This window comes from Melopsittacus undulatus, chromosome 4, assembly GCF_012275295.1.
Source record: "Melopsittacus undulatus isolate bMelUnd1 chromosome 4, bMelUnd1.mat.Z, whole genome shotgun sequence".
In the NCBI taxonomy this organism is placed as follows: Eukaryota; Metazoa; Chordata; class Aves; order Psittaciformes; family Psittaculidae; genus Melopsittacus; species Melopsittacus undulatus.
The window spans coordinates 36932287-36951849 of NC_047530.1; the positions used below are offsets into that span (position 1 = coordinate 36932287).

Here is a 19563-nt window from a genome sequence, read left to right on the forward strand (position 1 = left end):
AGACCCTAAATCCTCTTGAGAAGAGCAGATGAGACAACTTTTGCATAAACCCACGGATGTCAGCTCAATCCCTCAGTTTTATTGTTAAATTAAAATAACACAATTGAAAGATTCAAGTAAATCATTGTCCTTGTAAGGGCAACATGTTCACACACAAGCTGCTGTTCCAAACTGACAGCATGTCACTTGCTGGCAATAGCCATGATTTGTTCCTGAAAGAGGAGAAGAAAAAGGTAAGTCATTTGTAAACTAGTAAGAAACAGACATTCTAGGAACCAACTACAGTCTCTTTCCCTTTTACGTACATAGGCATCGGTTTTGTCAGCCTTTCTAGCCGAGTGCAGAGCACTCTTCCTATACGCTACCAAATTAAGGAAGTTGCAACATTCCTTCCATAGCAGCAGAAAATGCAGGTGGTACCACAGGTTCTGTGCTCAGGGGTTTTCATTTGGTTTTCTGCTTTAAACAGAGAAACAAAAAAAAAAACAAACCCACCTCTGAGCACTGAAGCAGCAGCAGCAGCATTTCAGTACAACTACTAAAGACATCTTGCCAGTGGCAGCTACTACACTTTAGGATTTGCTCCTCTTAAGACACTATCATGGTTCAACTGTGACTGTAACACAAAGGAAACAGGCCACCTGTGTTTAATAGGAAGAAGGTGACTTGATTTGTGGAACATTCAAATCCAGAAATGATGGTTTGAATCTCATGAAAATCCAGTGAAGGAAATCAGAATTTAGGCAGACAGGCTGCAAATAGAGGGTCTATGTTTAAGACTGAACCTCCTCACCACTCCCTTCCTCAGGTAATTTCCATTAGAGAGACTTGCACTTCTGCCATAAGGGAACAATTTCACAAGGCACGAAACAGCACAGAAACAGGTAACTCGTCTGAGCTGCACACAACATGTGTCAAGTGACCTGATGTCTTAGTGAAGATGAGTCCTCATAGCGCTGAGTTTCATAGGGCTTTTCTGGAATGCAGCTTAAGTTCCATGTTTTCATGCCACAGCAAAATAAAGCCAAAGACTACTAATGACTTCTAACCCCTAACTACTGATACAGAGTATAGACACTTAGATCCCTTTATCTTCTCTTGTACCCCAGGAGAAGACAGTTGTGACTGAGCCATCGGTTATTTAGGAACTCCTCTGGTTCAATTGGGACACAAAACCTCAGTTTGAACATGACGCATTTTCCCACCAAAAATGTTTCATTTAAAAGAAAAATGAAACAAACAAAAAAATCTTTACAGCTTGTGTATGTTTCACGAATATTCTGGACTCTTCCTACAGCCTTCAAAAAAGGGAGGTTCTTACTTTGACAGGAGGCAGGGCATTTGTTGCTTGCAATCCCCATGTCCTCAGTAACACCAAGGGAGCCAGCTTCGTGGAGTAAAGCCTCTTTAGCACATCAATAGCAGCTATCAAGGAGACATTGTGCCTCTGACGCTCTGTCTCAAACTTTAAGAGATGTTTTAAGGATCCTGGAAAAGATAATTGAATGCTCCTATTAAAACAATTGTGCTCTTATCTACAGTCTTATAGCAGTCTTCACTGGCAACTGAAAACAGAGAGCAGAGAAAATTGTCCATCTTAATAAAGGCCTCCTTCTGTCAGCCAGTGCTCTTCATCACCACTTCTTTAGCTATCACCTGCAGATTTTGTTTTAAAGCAGCTTTGAGGTTTGTGGGATGAAAACTGCATCCAAGACTCTCCAATTGCTCCACAGCCAATGGACATCAGAACAGTTTTGCTTCCAATATGCTGGTGCCTTTCAAACACAAAACCTGCAGTAGAGGTAATACTTGTCCTGGTGTTAACAGCAAAGGCCTGTAAGACCAGTCATCTCACTGCCCCATCAGTGTCTTGGGTCCTTACCCAGATCGTTCCCATTGAAGGCTGCAGCACTGAGGTGGTGAGCTAAACACGCAATATCACCAAATCCCAAGTTTACACCTTGTCCTGCAAGTGGGTGGACTCTGTGTGCTGCATCCCTGGAGCAAGAGAAGGCAGAAATTTATATCCCTTCTTGAAGAAAGCCCTAATGGCAGACAAACCCCAGAAGGGTCAGTGTAGCACTCCTCACCTCGCAATGAACAACCTGACTGCCTCTCCAGTTGTAAGCAAGACAAAAGAAAGATAACAAAAGGCACTTCTGAAAGGAAAAATTATAAAGAGGTGACTAGCCAAAGTCCTCTCAGCCCATGTGTGGAACAGGCCTTGGTGTTTTTGTAAGTGACCTGAGCACAACAGGAGGTATATTATATTGTTGCTACATTTCACAGAGTAGAGAGACATCATGAACACACAGAAGTGGGATATCATTGAATAGAAACAAACTCAAAGTCTTTTTATGAGCAGACTTACTTATAAAGGACAAAGCCAGACATATTGATAAGGGAGTCTTAGAGAAATGAAATAAAGTTTGGGTATGAAATATAATATAACAAGCTATAAAGCACAGTGTGCTCCCAGTCACAGAATGGCTCACAAGTTGGAAAGATGAAAAGCATCCAAAGTATAATCCAGCATCCTAGAACTACTGTAAGTGACCAGTGTATTTCAGCTGTGGCAGAGAAAAAAAAAGTACATGTAACCTCAGAATGCAGAAGATGAGGTATTTTTGTGTCTTTATAGGCCACTGTACAAAAGCCTATGAAGTCCCATCCAGAATAATTATTTGTAAGTTTTGTAATCTGTTTCAAGAAAGGCGAGTTTAAAATCTCAAACTGGTACACAGAATGGATGCTAAAATGTTTGGGCAAGTACAGGGTCAGCATGAGATACTGGATTGTTTTACTGGACTACTCAAAACAAGAAAGGGAAATAAGTATCTTGCAACTTACATCGAAAGCTCACACAATGGACAGATTGCTTCTCACACAAAAGGACTTTGTTGGCACAAGAGCACATGGGCCTCAATACTGTCAAACTAAACCCACAGATTATTTCTAACTATCTAATTTGTTGATGCTGCACTCACATAATTTCTAATCACATTCAACTGACTCACATGAGGGCAGCTGCTTAGACCCTTACCCAATCAGGGCCACACGGTGCTGGACATACTCTGTTGCATGCCCCATTCCAAGAGGGAACATGGCTCGGCTCTCTGGATCCACTTTAGCAATGCTTGGGGGTAGCTGACGGACTGCACTCCCTGAAGGCCTCAAGAATGAAAGAGCAGATCGAAACATGGCCCCAGCAGTGTCAATGAAGTCAGAGTGGTTTACATTGCTCCACTGAAAAAACAAACAAACCTTTACATGTTAACCCAAAGCAGACATACAAAAGAATCCAACTGAAAAAATCTGGATGAGCTCCAAATACTGAATTTTAACAACCTGGACAAAACTATAGAGTAAAAGAAACTATCTTCATAATTTTAGAATATAGAGGCTGCCAACTAGGATGAGTTTACCTTTCCCACCTTCTGGAAATTTAATTCAACTTTTTCTAACTAACCTAATTCAATCCCAGGGGTTCATTCCTTCTTTGCTAAGTGCCTTTGAGTATCATCCTCAACAGGGGGAAGAACTTAAGAATCCACCTCTCCTATTACTATCCCTTATGCTGTAGGGATCCATTATATTTCTCATGATTACAAGAAAGCCTCATACCTGCCACAAGGCTGATACTCACAAAGGCAGAGTTGATGCTATCCACAAAACTTTCCTCATCCATAGTGAGAAGTTCTGATGCATGTTCATGAGACGTAGACCAGACCAGAGAGCTGGCAGTGTCAGACAACTAGTTCAAGAGAAAGTGTCAAGAGAATATCAACAGTAAGTGTCAAGAGAAAAAGAAACAAAAATCAGTGCAGAGGTCTCCACTGCCCTGCCCTGCCCCACAGCAGTCCCTCTCCCTATACTCTTCCAGTCCAACTTGCTGCAGGAGGGAAATACTAAAGATAAACTGAGAGGGCAGCAAAGGAAAAAAATTGCTATAACTGAAAAGTAAAGCGTAGGGGATTAAATTCTTAAGAGACAGCAACACCACAGAAAGGCCCAGACAGGAACAGAATTACTAGAAAAGAACAGACTAAACATAAAAATTAAAAAGTAATAAATAAATATGGAGACCAGAATTCATCTTACCGGAAGAAGCGCAATTGGCCCTGTGGGAAGGAACCTCTGCCATGCTACGTTATTGTTTGTGGCCTACAGTGGAAAAAAAAAAACCAACCCAAGTGGACACTTATCAGTTCCAGACCTGGATCACCTCCTTAAGCTGTTCACCTGCTTATGGAAGAGTCAATTAGCAGAATTTCACCTCAGACAAATGAAGAGTTGCCACCACAGCTGACTGATCATACTGATGCTCAATGTTCTTAATTTCGGCTTCCTTTCGGACTATGGAGTTATGACCATCTGCACCGATCTACAAAACAAAGAGATAAAAAGCAGCCTCTTCAGCAACTCCTAAGAAAGCCAATATTCCAGTCTATAAACCTCAGCCTGCACAAAGGTATTTTTTATTTATTCAGAAAAAAAGGTTGCCCAAAAAAACAGAAGAGGTGGCCCCGTCTGCTCTTGTCCAATTCAGCACAGCCTTCTTGCATCAGGCACCGTGTCCCATAGCATCTGACAGTGTTAGCCACTCACCTCATTCAAGCCCTCCACTTGGGTGGAGCGGCACACATGGAATCAGAACCAAATCCAGGGGAAAGGACTTGGGAGAGAGATGATGCCTGATCAACAGAAATAAAAAGCTTAGTTACCAGCAGTTTGGCCTGAAGTCTGCGTCCATCATCTAACTCAATTTGGACCCAAGGGCTTGTGCCACAGCTGTGAAAGGGGAGGGGCCACGTATACCCCACTGCTCTGCTCCCGTAGAAAACCTCCACCCGGTCTGATGGGAACACAAAGTACCACGGTCACAGCATGATACAGGTATGAAAAAAGGAAACATAACTACAAAAGCAAAGGCCACGGGTGTCTTACTGGCACTGTAAGACCTCGCCCTAAAATGCTCATGGGACCCTAAAAGATCAAACCTGGCCAACCCTTTGTCACTGCAAGGCCCGCTCTGGATAGAAAGCTACAGACCTTTTCATTAAATCTATTTTTGGAGAGACTGTGCTCTGGATAACTATGTATGAAACTCCTTTTGTGCTGTGTAGCCTTTGGAATAGATTCCTCCCTCCCCCTTTAATTCAAGAAATTGCCTATGTGTCAGAGTTATCAGAGCTACTCATTAGATTTTTGCTCCTCTAGCTTAGGGCACACAACAGAAGGCAAGTAACTGAAAGCTCTCTGCGAGAAATAAAGTATTAAGGAAGTTGACCAGTACCTGCTACTGCATTTAACTGTTTTGTGAGAGCAGACATAATGACATCGTTCTCCACTATATAACCCATGTCATCTAAGTCATCTTTCTCAAAAATGATCATGGCCTCTGAACAAGCATCCCACACCTACAAAGGAAAAATACATTACATGAAGCTGCACAATGAAGAAGTGCTTCTCCTTTCAGGGACTATGAACATATCCACCTTAACAGAAAACGAACATGGCAATCTAGAAATACAGAACTAGAGGAAACATCCAGGATTACTGTCTATTCCCAGCAACTGAAGTACATCACAGAGTTCCTTTCATACAATGATCTAGCTGCATCTCAAAAACTAATTGCAAATAAAGTTTTTTATCCCTACTTGTTTTCTACATAATTAGCACATAAAGTTCCCCTACCACCTTGCAGTGGGTTACCCCAGCAGACAGCTCAGCCTCATGCAGCATCTCTCTCACTCTCCCACAGTGGGATGGGCAAAAGAATTGGAAAAGTGAGGTAACTCATGTGTTAAAATAAAGGCAATTTAATAGGTAAAGCAAAAGTTGTATGTGGAAGCAAAGCAAAACAAGGAATTCATTCACTACTTCCCATTGGTGGGCAGGTGCTCAGCCATCTCCAGGAAAGCAGGGCTCCATCACACATAACAGTTACTTCAGAGGACAAATGGCATTACTTCAAATGTATGTGTGTGTGTCCATGTGTTTGTGTGTGGGTGTGTGTGTCCATGTGTGTGTGTTTGTGTGTGTGCCCTTTCTGCCTTTTGACAGCTTTTATTGCTGAGCATGATGCCATGTGGTGTGGGGTATCCCTCTGGTCAGTTAGGATCAACTGTCCCTGCTGTGTCCGCTCCCAACTACTTGAGCACTCCCAGCCTGCTCACTGGTGAGGTGGTGGGAAAGGCAGAAAAGGCTTCAACTCTGTGTAAGCACTGCTCAGCAATTGCCTGTGTTATCAACAGTTTTCATCACAAACCCAAAACACAGCACCATACAAGCTGATATGAAGAAAATTAACTCTATCCCAACCAAAACCAACACACACCTTTACTTTTATTTCCTGGCAAATACCTCTGCCTCAATACCTACAGCTTCCATTAAGAATGTTTCATCTTGTAACATCGAGACTCTGAGGATGGGAACTTGCAATTAAGACTGCTACCCCCAAAAAAAGTAATAGGAATCATCATAAGCATAACCTGCCCTTTGCCAAAGTAAAAAAAAAATTTGGATCATTAATGTAAGTACTTCTAGGAAGTTACAAGAGACAGGCATATGGTATATTTGCAGCCCTAAGTAAGGCACCTGCATTCGCTGGAATGGTTTGAGTCTCAGGCTGCAGACGTGATCCCAGGCACCAAAACCTGAAAAAGGACACAAATGCATGGAAATACAGATTCACATCTGACACTGAGACCCAAACAAAACTTCTCCCTCCCTGTCTATCAATGCCCAGACTCTGCCTGCATCATCCCTAGACAGGGCCAGGTCTGCCTCAATACTGTCATAGCTCTAGCATCACATTATTTTACTGTTAACACAGGCCAGCAGAAAAGAATCAAGTGCTTTCCATGGACAATGTAACAGTCAACTCTTACCGTCCCATCACTGAGTAATAAAACAGACATACAAATGCATGGCCATCATTGTTTAAAACGTTTCTTTCTCCATAAGAAATCAAGGCTCAAATCTTTCTTTAAAATGAAAATCAATCAGAAGTGAGTTACCAGACTACAGAGCACTAAGTATGTGCATCTTTTTTGAACACAGCATTCCGGATGCTGTATATAGCACCTCACAACATCCTGCTGGGCTAATGTCACAAATAATTATATAACAGATCAGACCAAGATACCAGAAAACAGATCCCTGTTATCAATTTAATTTAGTTAATCACCACAACTCAGCATACAGAATACTGAAAGACAAAGGCACACAGTTCTGTTGAGTTTAGGATGAAGGCAGCACATCTTCAAAGGGATTTTGTCAAAATCAGATTGAAAGTAGCTCAAACATACTGTTAAAAACACAAACAGTAGCAAACATACTTACTGCTTAGGAGTGTTGCTGATCCTGGGGAGATAGAACTGACCCTGTTACTGTAGGTGTCTGGTACATGGCTGTATTCTTTCCGAGGACCAGCCTCTAGCAAAGCAATCTTTTTATCATGGAAGTGGATATCGTGCCCTAAAATAAACAAATACATGCTTTGCTACAACATTCCTGCCAAAATTTTCATTCCTTATTCCTATATCAGTAACAGCTGTATATTTTTGTAATAAGAGTAGATGCAAGACTCAATACAGAAATGCATTTATGATACAGGTTTTGATCAGACAAGTAAACTTCCGTATTTTAAAACTTCCTGACTACAGTCCAGTCACTGAGACAGATAAACCTTTTGTAGTTAAAGCACAGATTAAAAGTTTTTGTACAAAGTTCACTTTTTTGTACAACTTTATGCCTAGCTTGTTATGCAAGTTCATTATTGAAGTATTAATGGGCAAAGTCTGCAATGCAACTCCATACTCAGAACACATTTTTCAGAGCTTAAACATAAATTCACCACTTAGAACAGGAGGCCAAAATAAAAGTTCTGTGCTCCTTAGCAACTACATTAATGTTTTCCTTATCCTTATATGCTGACAGTGGGATAGCACTGGCAGTTTAGACTTTTACTTTCAGTTAAAGAGAACAGAAAAAGAATAAAGAGATGACTCAAGTAGAGTAAATCACACTAGCTGAGTGAGCCATTTTTACTCTATCTGACTGCTATAGCCACAGAACGGTATCCTTAGAACATGCAGTTTGCTGCTACTGCAGCCTAATAGTGTTAGTATCCTGAGCATTTTCTAGATTATGCATAACACAACCTCAAGTCTTCAAAGGTCTCAAACCTGCATGTTAGCCTTAGGTATCACTGCTGGGGGTGGGGGTAGGGAATCCTTACGCTATTTCATTTCCACCATTGTAAACAACACAAGAGCAACAGTAAGTGTGCAAGGTAAACCCTTACACTTCCAAAGCACTTACTGCTCAAGACCTTTGCTCCCCCTCTGCACTCTTTCCTTCAGGTTGCTGTCACTATTACACCTTCTGAAACAATATTACAAATAAAATGACAGTACTCTCAGGATCTTTAGTGATAGAGAGCAAGCACAAATCCATTGAATGCGGTATTCCAGTGTTTAAATTACAGGGCTATAGAGTAATTGATTTATCCCAATCAAGCCTAGGATCAGAAAGACATTTTCAGCAATGGCTGAAATTATGCTTTGGCAATTTAGGGGTGACAGTGTTTGACAGAATCACAAGTAGCCTACAGAATTCAAAGTAATGACTTCATTAACATATAAATGCATACACACGTGTAAATAGGACATGGCTCATCACAACGATCAGCTAACTAAACAGCTCCAAGTCTGCTTTAGAGTGCTGTCACAAGACTCAGGAATAAGGGAACTCTACAAAAGGATCTTAAACATTAAGATCCTAAGTGATAACTACATAGTTACCTCACACTACCACCAATACAGATTAATTAAGGTCGAATTATAAAAGCAGCCGATATTGCACATGGTGAACCGTGTGGGTTCTGGGAAAACCCCAGTTTGCAGTTTCGGAAGCAAAACCCGCTACTCGAACTCGCGCAACGCGGTGCAAGAGATCCGAAGGCCTCCATGTCCTCTACAGCAGGGGCGGGAGGGAGACACCGCCGCCGGCTGTGCGGCCGCGACTGTAGCCCCGCGGGGCAGGCAGCGGGTCGGGCCGATGACACAGGCAACACCGACCGCGGCGGGTGAGAAGGTCACCGGCTTACCCAGCACAGCGGCCATGGCGCTCCCGACCATGCCCCCGCCCGACACCACCACATCGTAGAGCGGAGCGGCGGCAGCAGCGGCGGCAGCAGCAGACCGGGACAATAACGGAACCCGCTGGCCGGCCAGCAACCGCCCACCGAGAGGAGCCAGCAGCCCCCACCCGCACGCTGCCGCCATCGCTGCGGAAGTGACCACACACCGTTGAACGGAAGTACCTCCGGGAAACCATGACAACGCAACGCGCCTAACGACGAGCGCTACACAACACGCCTCTTCCCAAGGGCCAATGAGTGAGCAGTGGGTACCGTCAATCTTGGAATCTGACTGGCTGTTGAGGCAAAAAAGGCGGGCCTAGGGCGCTGCCGGCTTCTCTGATTGGTGGGAAGCGGAATTAGTGTTGTTGGAGGGCTGAGGGGGCGGCCTGCAGGTGAGGCTCGGTCTCGGTGGTAGGGTTCAAGTAGCGCCCGGAGGGCGGGGGGTTGGCGTTGTGCCTGCGTCCTTAAGACGGGTATCTCTTCATTTTGTTATTTTCCTTCCAGGTGACACGGCATTCCCTCAGACTGTAACGGACCGACTGCTGTGCCTCCTGCCATTGAGTGAGGAGCCGGGAACAGCCTGTCGGGATGGGAGGCCAGCAGTCTCCGCTAGAGCTGGGCTTACTACACCAAGCAAAGTTACAGAATGATCTCGGGGTATCCGAAGAGGATGAGGAGCTGGAGGGTTTCAGGCAGGAGACAGCAGTACTGCGTGACAAACTGTGGGAGGCTCTAAGGTAGGATGGCATGTGGGATTCCTACTGCTTCTGAAGTGGAGCATGAAGTCGCACGATGCACGTATATAGTATCAAAACACTGACCACAAGCATATTCACACACGAGAGAAGGGGCCAATAGGTACCCAAATAAGCATCGTTCACATAAAATGTGAACAGCACAAATCCTGTTCCTGCTCATCATGTAATCATGCTTAAAATTTGCTAGCAGGTTACACGTTTCACAGCATCTACCATTTAGAGCTGTGGTGTCTCCAACACGGAGCTTTCTGACTTCTTGTCTTTCCTGGTAAAGTTCACTAGCAGGTCACACACTCTTACAAAGCAAATGATGTATGAAGAACAGAATGCAGCAATCACCAGGCAAGTGTATGGACCAGGAGCACATTTACACATGATTGACACTTTCTGTTTCCCCCCTTTCCCCATTTTCCTGTACTTGTTCCACCCTTATCCATCTCAAATCCTTCATTTTACCTGCATTTATTCCTTTCCTAAATATCTTGTTTTACTCTGTTTCATAATCACTCTCAAACATGCTGACAGAAGTTTGCTATTTCAGTGAGACCCAGGACAGTCCTGGTTTGTTTTTTTCTTTTCTTGCAATCAATTATATGGTCTTCCTAGTTACAAAGTTTCCAGCTGAACCTTTTAAGAGTTGCACTAACACAGTTCATTGCAATGGCTCTTCAGTTAGCATCTTGGGAATGCTGGTGTTTGGTGCAGTTTGTTAGGATTTGTGTGCCTAATTTATTGCCTGTCCTTTCTGTCTTTAATGTTAAGTAGCTATCAGCCAGATAACCAGAAAGTTCTAACTTCCGGGATTACTTGTAGCTTTTTCTGGCAATAGAGTGCTAGCAGCAAAATAAACTGCCTTACAAAGCTACGTAGGCATAACCACCATTTCATACATGGCAAACAGAAGCAGGGAAAGCTCTGCTCACCAACTTTGGTAGCAAAGTAAAATACAGAGCCTGAAAATTATAAACTTTAAGCCTGCCTTAACTACCTGATCAGCTACAGTGTCTTTCTTTTAATCAACAGTGTCTCCTATAAAATATATCTATTTTTAAAAATAATTTCATGTATTTCCCCTTCATGATGTCTTTGTCTTAGTCGTACATCTGGTAACAAAAGGCAGTCCAGTTCTTTGACTGACCTCACCTTGGACAGTACCTGGGATCAGCAAAAGCCTCCCTTGTTTCCTAAATCCCGCTTGAGGCCAAAAAGTGCTTCCTCTCCCTGGATTCCTTCCATCACCATCCCTCAGCCTTTCAAAATGACGCTGCGGGAAGCTCACAAAAAGTCCCAGTTGATGAAGTCATACATTTTTCTTGAACTAGACAAACAGAAAGACCAAAGGCAAAGCCAGGATGAAGCTGAATGTCAGAAACAGTTTCGGGCACAGCCTGTACCTGCCCATGTGTTTCTTCCCCTTTATCAAGAAATAATGAAGCAGAATGAGATTCGCAGGCAAACAGCAACACAGAAAAGAAAGGAGCTGCTACTTTCAACCCTGAGGCCCTTCAGCTTCCTGGAGAAGGAAGAGAAAAAGAAAGAAGCTATCAGACAAAAGTTTCTGGCAGCAGCAACCCCAAATGACAGCTCCAAACAGAAGCAAGCCAGTAAAAAACTTCCTAAATCTACTTATGGCCCACTTCTTGGAGATAAACTCAAAGGTAAAATGCCAGGGCTCTTCTGTCAACTCCCTGCCTGCCCCTTGGTATCTCCATGCTGAGAGGTAGAATCATGGCTCATAGCGCATTATAGTTGGACTATAAAGCCAGTGTTATTACATCCCCTTGTGTTGTCCAGTCTCCTGTGTATCACTGGTCCTTGCATTTCATCTAGATACCTTTACAGTAGAGTGGCCACAATTTACTAGTCTTGTACCCATGGCAGCAGCAGCAGTTCTGTACCACTCCCCAGATATGTGGATACAATGAGCTCTTTAGACAGATTTCCATACCCCTTGTGCTGCAAATCATGCTACCTTGGGAATCTTTCTCTGCACTGGATTCCATACCTTTGATTAATCTACAGGGACATAAATGATTTGTGGCACAAATATGAAGACAGATATAGTACCAGAAATGTTCTAAAGTCTGTGCAGTATCTTGAAACTGGCAATTTTAGTCCCATTCAAGTGATCTGTGCTGCACAGGACCCCTAGGAGAAAAATACTTCCTGAGCCTAAATGAGGCTGTTAGTTCAGTTTTAAAGTGATGGTGCAGTAATCCAGTCTCTTCTGCCATTCTCTGATGCTTTCAGTTACCTTCCTGCTTGCTCTCCACCTTCTTAAGTACTAAACCAGTGGAGGTAAGTATCAGGACCATTCTGGTCAGAAGGACAGCCAAGGAAAATTTCCCGATGCTCACATACTTTCAGATGGCTTAAGGTCCCCCCTAACCTGTTGTAAGTTTGAAGCAAGCAATGCAGACTTCATGCTTGAATATAGGAACAAAACCTGTCCTTGAAATTCTTACTGCTTTTCTCACCCCCTTTTTTTTTGTCCACCATTTCCCACTGATATCTTCCTGAGTACACCATATACATGAAAATGAACACCAGTTTATTTTTCATCAGAAAACGTTCTGTTGTGGCATAATAAATAAATTAGAAAGGTAAAAGAGTGAAGGACAAGCTACTGTTCTGTTTCTGGTATATGGGGAGGGAGAAGGAATGAACACTTCATACCTTGGTCAGTTCAAAGTTATAAATAGACTCAAAAAAAGTCTTTTGTTTGCAAACAGCAGTGTTGATTTTTTTTTTCCTTAAAAGCAAAAAGCTACCCCAAGGCCAACTATCTGCATTTTCACAAATGTTTAGTGTGGCACAGGGACGGAGGCACTTGAGACTATACATTGAAACCCATTCTTTCTATGGAAGTTTGTCACAGAAGTCACAAAACATGACCAATCCATCAAGCACTCCTCACTTAGAATCTTTTCCAATATAGACAAACACTGCTGAATCTTAAGATAGAAAAGGAATCATCTGTTACAAGTGTATCTGAACAGCCCATGTGGATAACACACTCAACATAAAGACATAAAGTCCCAAGTGAACCTTGATTAACACAACAATCCTGCAAGACAAAGGGCGCAAGTTGTCTGATACCCCCAAGAACAGGAAAGGGAGGAGAAGGGCTGTCCAGTAACTTACTCAGATAAGTGAAAGAGATACCTAGAGATTCATATCTTAGAGACTCTGCCAGATTTTTCCTGGTTATCTGTGGTTTTGTTTTTTTTTTCCTGAGAGGCAGAGGAGAGAGGCTGGAAAGTAGGGAAAGAGAACACAGAATGTCTGGTCTCTCCTACATGCATAGCTACCATCATAGAGAAAAGTTTAGGGTTATGCAGTGGCAATTTCATGGCCTTTTATGTCACTCATATTCTTCTCATTGCTTTTCTTTTGTTTCATTAGAAGCTGAACTCTACAGAGAAATACGCATTCAAATGAGAGCAAAGGATTTGCTTGAGAGCTCTGTAGCTCCTATAGATACCAGCAACTTTCGGAGGGAGCCTCAATCCCGAACTGCTGCTAAAACTCAGCAGGAAAGACTTGGCTTCTTGCAGGACAAAAGTTTCAGCTTCAAGCCACGGATTAATCCAACGATACCAGATTTTGAAGGACTCTACTGGGCATTTCAGAGGGAAGCAGTAAGGAGACAAGAAATCAAAGAAGCAACTCATAATAAGCCATTCAAGCTAAGAACTTCCAATCTCCATGGCAGGCAGAGGCAGGCTAATGAAAAGACAAAGGTGAGATGACTGGATAGTTCTGCTTTCTCTCATCAATATAGCAACTTATTAACTGCATAGCATTTCTTTATGAGTGGTTAATGTCCTGTGACCTCCATGCTTGCCTTGGGAGTACTGCAGAATTGTAGGACAAACCAGAGAGCAAAATTCTAAACAGAGATAAGCTATGACAGCTCAGGCTTAGCCACCTTTCCATGTTCCTAATCATGTCTCCTTCCCCTCAGCCCCTCCTCATATAAATTCCTACCAACAGAAGAGAGAAGAATGAGTGCATTGCACATACCCCAACTGTTCTCTCTGAGGGAGGAACAGAGGAGATTTTGTGCTGTGAACAAATACACTGAATTAAGTTCCTTTGGTTTTTGTTGGGTTTTGTTTTTTTTTCCAGGATTCTCAGCAACTGTCCAAGGTTTTAGTGAAGAAAAGTCATTCTCTGGCTGGACTTTCCTCTCTCTCTTCCAATACCCTTCCAGTGCATATTACAGATGCAACCAGAAAAAGGGAATCAGCTATTAGGTAAGTAGAAAAGTTTGCCTAGAAGACCAGCTAATGCCTTGATTTAGGAAAAAGGTGTTTTCCCTCATCACACTAACTACATCAAGAATACTTTTCCTAAATGTTTCTGTCTTTGTTCTTCGCTAATTCTTGCCCTCCCTCCCAATTGACTGGGAAGCTGCGCACTTGTGTGTCTGAAATTTCGCTTTTCTCCTTAGAGGACTACAAGAGTGAAGGGGGGGAAGTCATGTTTGACCAACCTTACAGCCTTCTATGAGGAAGTGACTAGGTGGAGGGATGATAGTGGAACGGTAGATTGGTTTTTCTTGATTTCAGTAAGGCATTTGATACTGTCTCCCACAGCATCCTCATAGATAAGCTAAGGAAGTGTGGGCTTGACGATCCAGGTAGTGAGGTGGATCAAGAACTGGTTGAAAGGAAGAAGGCAGAGAGTTGTGGTCAATGGGGCAGAATCTAGCTGGAGGTCTGTGACTAGTGGAGTCCCTCAGGGGTCGGTGCTGGGACCAGTGCTGTTTAATATTTTCATCAACGACCTGGATGAGGGAATCGAGTGTACCCTCAGCAAGTTCGCTGATGACACTAAACTGGGAGGAGTGGCTGACACACCAGAAGGCTGTGTTGCCATTCAGTGAGACCTGGACAGGCTGGAGAGTTGGGCAGGGAGAAACTTGATGAAATTCAACAAGAGCAAGTGTAGAGTCTTGCATCTGGGGAAGAACAACCCCATGTACCAGTACAGGTTGGGGGTTGACCTGCTGGAAAGTAGTGAAGGGGAAAGGGACCTGGGAGTCCTGGTGGATAGAAGGATGACCATGAGCCAGCAATGTGCCCTTGTGGCCAAGAAGGCAAATGGCATCCTAGGGTGCATTAGAAAGGGTGTGGTTAGTAGGGCAAGAGAGGTTCTCCTCCCCCTCTACTCTGCATTGGTGAGGCCGCATCTGGAAAATTGCGTCCAGTCCTGGGCCCCTCAGTTTAAGAAGGACAGGGAATTGCTTTAAAGAGTCCAGCGCAGAGCCACAAAGATGATGAAGGGAGTGGAACACCTCCCTTATGAGGAGAGGCTGAGGGAGCTGGGTCTCTTTAGCTTGGAGGAGACTGAGGGGTGACCTCATCAGTGTTTACAAATATGTAAAGGGTGGGTGTCAGGATGATGGAGCTAGGCTTTTTTCAGTCATGTCCAGTGACAGGACAAGGGGCAATGGGTGTAAACTGGAGCATAGGAGGTTCCATGTGAACATCAGGAAGAACTTCTTTACTGTGAGAGTGACAGAGCACTGGAACAGGTTGCCCAGGGTGGTTGTGGAGTCTCCTATGTTGGAGATATTCAAGGCCCGCCTGGACAAGTTCCTGTGTGATGTACTCTAGGTTACCCTGCTCTTGCAGGGGGTTGGACTAGATGATCTTTCAAGGTCCCTTCCAACTCTTGGGATTCTGTGATTCTGTGTGTAGTCTGGCAGTCTAAAGTGAACTCATTAGTAACTTTTTTCTATAAAGATGCTCCCAAGATAACAAAAAGGAAGGAGACAAAGAAGGAATTTATTGGCTAGAGAAGCAGAAAAAGAAATGTCAAGCTATTCAGAAATCAGTGAACAGTCGAGCAAAAGCCCTGGATCCACATAAAAGTCTGGAGGACACACACAAGGAGAAGTCAAGACAGAACTGGTCAGTATTCTTCAGAGAAATAATCATTTGTTCTACTAACTGGCGTGCATCAGGTAATTCTTTAGGGGGAATTTGGTCTAAGAACTTTCCTAGTCTAAGTTTTTGACTGTCATATCCATTCCACATCCATTTGTGGAACGGGATATAACAACCCCACACTATTCGTTTCATATGGAACGGTTTCCTTTAGATTAATGTTTGTAGAAACTTGTTTGTACAAACAAGACAACTGAAATGTATAGTTTGGTAAAGCACACATAAAATTTTCTGAAAATGTGAACACTGGTTCTCTGCTTACAGTCTAGTAGTAAAGCTTTGTAATGGGTCTGTAACTTGCCAGCAGTAAGATTATTTTTGCCCAGCATTCAGAATCAAGAGAACTACCAGAGCTATTTGAAGGACAGAATAGTTATTGAGAATTCCTCATTCCTGATTAGATACAGTCAGAGGAAACCTCTATTATACAGCAACTTTTCTATTTCAGGCAAAAAATGAGAGAGAGAACAAAGGAATACAGAAAGGAGTTGGAAGAAATGCAGTTACGAGTCAAGAACAGACCATATCTCTTTGAACAGGTCACCAAGGTAATGGGTCAAAGTTCCAGAGTGTTTCTGGGCAACAGGATACATTGTCTTTCATTTAAAACAGGCATTAAGAAATCTAGTCTCAAATTAGTTCACGGATAAGGAGATGCACATGTTTGCATAGTCTCTTAGCTACTCTCAAAATAACACATGAGAAGGCTACCCAGTTTAAATTCCTTCCCATCACTTGAAAAAAAACCACTCAGTTATTTCTTGGTCGTAGAGCTTTCCAGTATATATGGCAATCAAAAGACATGGTCTCATCAAAATCAAGGCTTTATCACACCAGAAATTACGCGCACACTTAACCTATTCTGTACCTGAACACCACAGCCTACAGTCTGTTCTAAACTTTTTTTCTTAAAACTCTCTCCAGTTGAGTGCTTTTTCTTTGTATTTCTAATGCTACTAGAAAAAACATTAATGACAGTTACTTAGCTTGTATCACTTGCAAGCTCTGCTGCCTGCATGCAGCACACCTCATCCATCACACAGAACCAGCTGCATATCTGTATTGTACTTGAGGTGTAGATACAATCTTCACTCTAAGTATCTTTTTCCCTGGGTTTTCCCTTTCAGTTCTGTCTCCTTGCAGGGATGATATCTGGTTACAAACACAGTGACAACACATTGACAATATGTTGATTTAGGATTTCTCAATAGAAAGTACCCTCCTGGGTCAGACTTTCTGTTCAGATGAGTGGTTAATGAAGGCAGAGACAAATCTGTATGATAAATATTGGTAACATTTCTGTTTGCCAGGTTGATGAGAATTCCCCAGTATTGATAGCATTTACACATGTCAAGACAAGGTATCTATACTTCCATACAGAGTACCTTAATCTTTAGGAACTGGCCAGTCCCTCTGGTAAACGGTCATCTCAGACTACATAAATTTGCAAGGGTTATTTGGAGGTAGTGAGGATACAGTATCCAGGATGTTTGGTTTTCAGTTTCATGAAGATGAGCTGATACAAAGCTATTTGACAGATGCTCTCCATTTATTGAACTTGACTGTCATTAGTGCTTAAAAATTACAAGCAAACACACTTCCAGAATTTCCACAACCCTTTTTTGCACATATTTTCAATCCGAGTGTAAAAGGTCAGGGCACAGACACAAATACGTTTCTTTGGTAAGATTGGAATGCTGTAGAAACAGAACAGAAGAAGGAAGAAAAAAGAACAGAAGCAGGAAAAAGTGAGCTCTGGCTTTCAGAGGTGTGAGACATTTTCCTAGTATTCAGTTTTGGTACTGTATGGATAAGAGATTTTTGGATTGGACCTTTGCTGTCCTTTTGTTTTCATTAGGGGTGTCAACAGGTTGGACTGTTATGAGGAAGCCCCAGCTCTACATGCTTACTGTTTTAAGTTTTGATTTCATAGCATGATGCTCATCAAGGAGCAGAGCGTCACTACAGACAAACTCTCCAGCAGCTGGGGCTAAGCGAAGAATTTGTAAGGAAAAAAGGGAAAGATGCCACTGACCTACTGAAAGAAGAATCTGATGTTCACAGGTAATAAAAACAATGCAATACAACTCATTTGCCTTTTACTAAAAATATTTTCCTTGCTCCAGTTTGTGTTGTCTAGTGCAGGCAAAATCAATTCAACCACATCACTTCTCTTATTGAGCATCACAGCTTCTCTTAATTCCTATGACTGCACTCTATTTCCTATGCATGGGACAAAGCAACAAGTAAGTGCTGCAAACCATTTCCAGTATTCGGGACAGTCACTGTTTCTGCAGAGTGCCCAAGCCTCGGGGTGAAAAGGACACCTGTACTGTGCAGGGAGGAGAACGTCAAGAGGAACAGAGTGGAAAGGAAATGGCAACATAAGACCTAGCGGAAGAATTCATCAATCACCTCTTGACTATCTTGATTCTTCAGGTTAATCTTCAGGAACTTTATGGTTTAGGCTGACACCTACAATTGCTCTGGGGTAAGTGAGATGTGAGAACTTAGTAAAGAAAAGCAGACCAACTGCTGTTCAGAGCATGTCTTGTCCAATCCAGCAAACCTTGTGCCCTGTCTTAGTCCTCACAAGTGTTCCTTTCTTTCAGGAACAGGCAACAAAACAAGTTTAAAAGGTTGAACTACTATCTTTGGATAAAAGTAGATAAGAAAGATTGAAGAGGTGCATTCTCTAGTGTCAGCTCCTTGTGTTTGTGCCACAGAAGCACACAGGAAGGGGAGAATGCTTTTCAGTGTGCCAAATGCTGGTTTGAGTATCTGTGTGGTAGAATGCTTTTAAACAAGGTATTTCTAAAAACCAACCAATCAAAAAACCCAGAGCAGCAGGATTTGACTTACATTGGGAGAAAACTCAGAGGGATGTCCTCCTCTGGTATTAACTCTTTGTTCATTGGTTACCAGCTCTGCTCCCTCCTCTCATTAGGAAGAAGCAATAGTCTTTATTAAAAAATCTCCCATATGTCATTATTTGAAACTGTTTTAACTACCAATTTAGGTCATTCATTTAGCCTGAAAGACAACCAGAGTTATGAAAAAGGTTGTAATTAAACAATACATCACTTTGGATTGCTATTGTCCTAATTCTACCATTATTTTGATATAAAGGATGTACTTTGGTTGAAGAAAGATTAGGCATTACCTGCCAGCACACTGCACTCAAATGCCTGGCACATCTTGAATGGTCCAGTTCATACATTACTTGTCTTCCTTTACATAACAGTAATAATAATCCCAAGAATAAAAATCCTTGCCACCTGGAATGTTTTCTGAGAATTATGGTATCTCGAAGTACTTTGAGATTAAAAGATTTCTAAATGGCCATTATGTTTCTGCATTGTCCTATTTCTTTATCAGTCACCTTTTCCTCACTTTTTAAATAGAAACTGTGTCTCTCTGCATCTTCATCATCTCAATCCATTTCTCCTATAGCAACAGAACCCAATCATCAAATCTGAAATACAGCACATGTAAGAGTTACCACATTAGATAAGAACAGAAAATGGAGATAATGCCATTTTTAATCTTAACAAGGTACTAGGTCCAAGAATTTAAGGCCCTGAGGTTATGGGCTGCTATGTTATACTTCCACTACTAGAAGATCTGCTGGACTGCAACAGTGCTCCTTACGGTCTTCCTGGCGAGAAGAGGCCTAAGCACCTGGGAGGGTTCAAGG

At 42.5% G+C, this 19563-nt stretch overlaps 2 protein-coding genes across 4 annotated transcripts in view; one reads left to right on the forward strand and one right to left on the reverse strand.

Annotated features, from left to right (window-relative positions):
- Window positions 1–59: 59 nt before the first annotated feature.
- LOC101874868 (zinc finger protein 410) overlaps window positions 60–19563 on the reverse strand; it is a 39346-nt gene continuing 19842 nt past the window's right edge. For all 3 annotated transcript variants that reach the window (XM_034062423.1, XM_034062421.1, XM_034062422.1), the window contains exons 11-21: window positions 7348–7482; window positions 6601–6659; window positions 5297–5420; window positions 4725–4855; window positions 4277–4384; window positions 4102–4164; window positions 3647–3754; window positions 3044–3246; window positions 1883–1998; window positions 1322–1488; window positions 60–212 (exon numbers count right to left, since the gene is read on the reverse strand). In XM_034062423.1, coding sequence (XP_033918314.1) covers window positions 183–212; window positions 1322–1488; window positions 1883–1998; window positions 3044–3246; window positions 3647–3754; window positions 4102–4164; window positions 4277–4384; window positions 4725–4855; window positions 5297–5420; window positions 6601–6659; window positions 7348–7482 — 1244 coding nt within the window. In that variant the 3' untranslated portion in view covers window positions 60–182. The remainder of the gene's footprint in view (window positions 213–1321; window positions 1489–1882; window positions 1999–3043; window positions 3247–3646; window positions 3755–4101; window positions 4165–4276; window positions 4385–4724; window positions 4856–5296; window positions 5421–6600; window positions 6660–7347; window positions 7483–19563) is intronic.
- FAM161B (FAM161 centrosomal protein B) lies at window positions 9519–19211 on the forward strand. Its single transcript, XM_005148904.3, has 9 exons — window positions 9519–9543; window positions 9656–9888; window positions 11005–11567; window positions 13315–13652; window positions 14041–14168; window positions 15663–15830; window positions 16315–16414; window positions 17800–17930; window positions 18164–19211. The coding sequence occupies exons 2-9, from the start codon at window positions 9740–9742 to the stop codon at window positions 18252–18254; spliced, it is 1668 nt and encodes a 555-aa protein (XP_005148961.2). The 5' UTR covers window positions 9519–9543; window positions 9656–9739; the 3' UTR covers window positions 18255–19211.

What these genes read in the sequence shown, in the direction of transcription:
- FAM161B (XM_005148904.3), top strand. Translation starts at nt 9,740, where the DNA reads ATGGGAGGCCAGCAGTCTCCGCTAGAGCTGGGCTTACTACACCAAGCA. An exon ending in TCTTTGAACAGGTCACCAAG is followed by an intron (nt 16,415 to 17,799) that starts GTAATGGGTCAA and finishes TTGATTTCATAG; the next exon opens with CATGATGCTCATCAAGGAGC. An exon ending in GAAGAATCTGATGTTCACAG is followed by an intron (nt 17,931 to 18,163) that starts GTAATAAAAACA and finishes CTGTTTCTGCAG; the next exon opens with AGTGCCCAAGCCTCGGGGTG.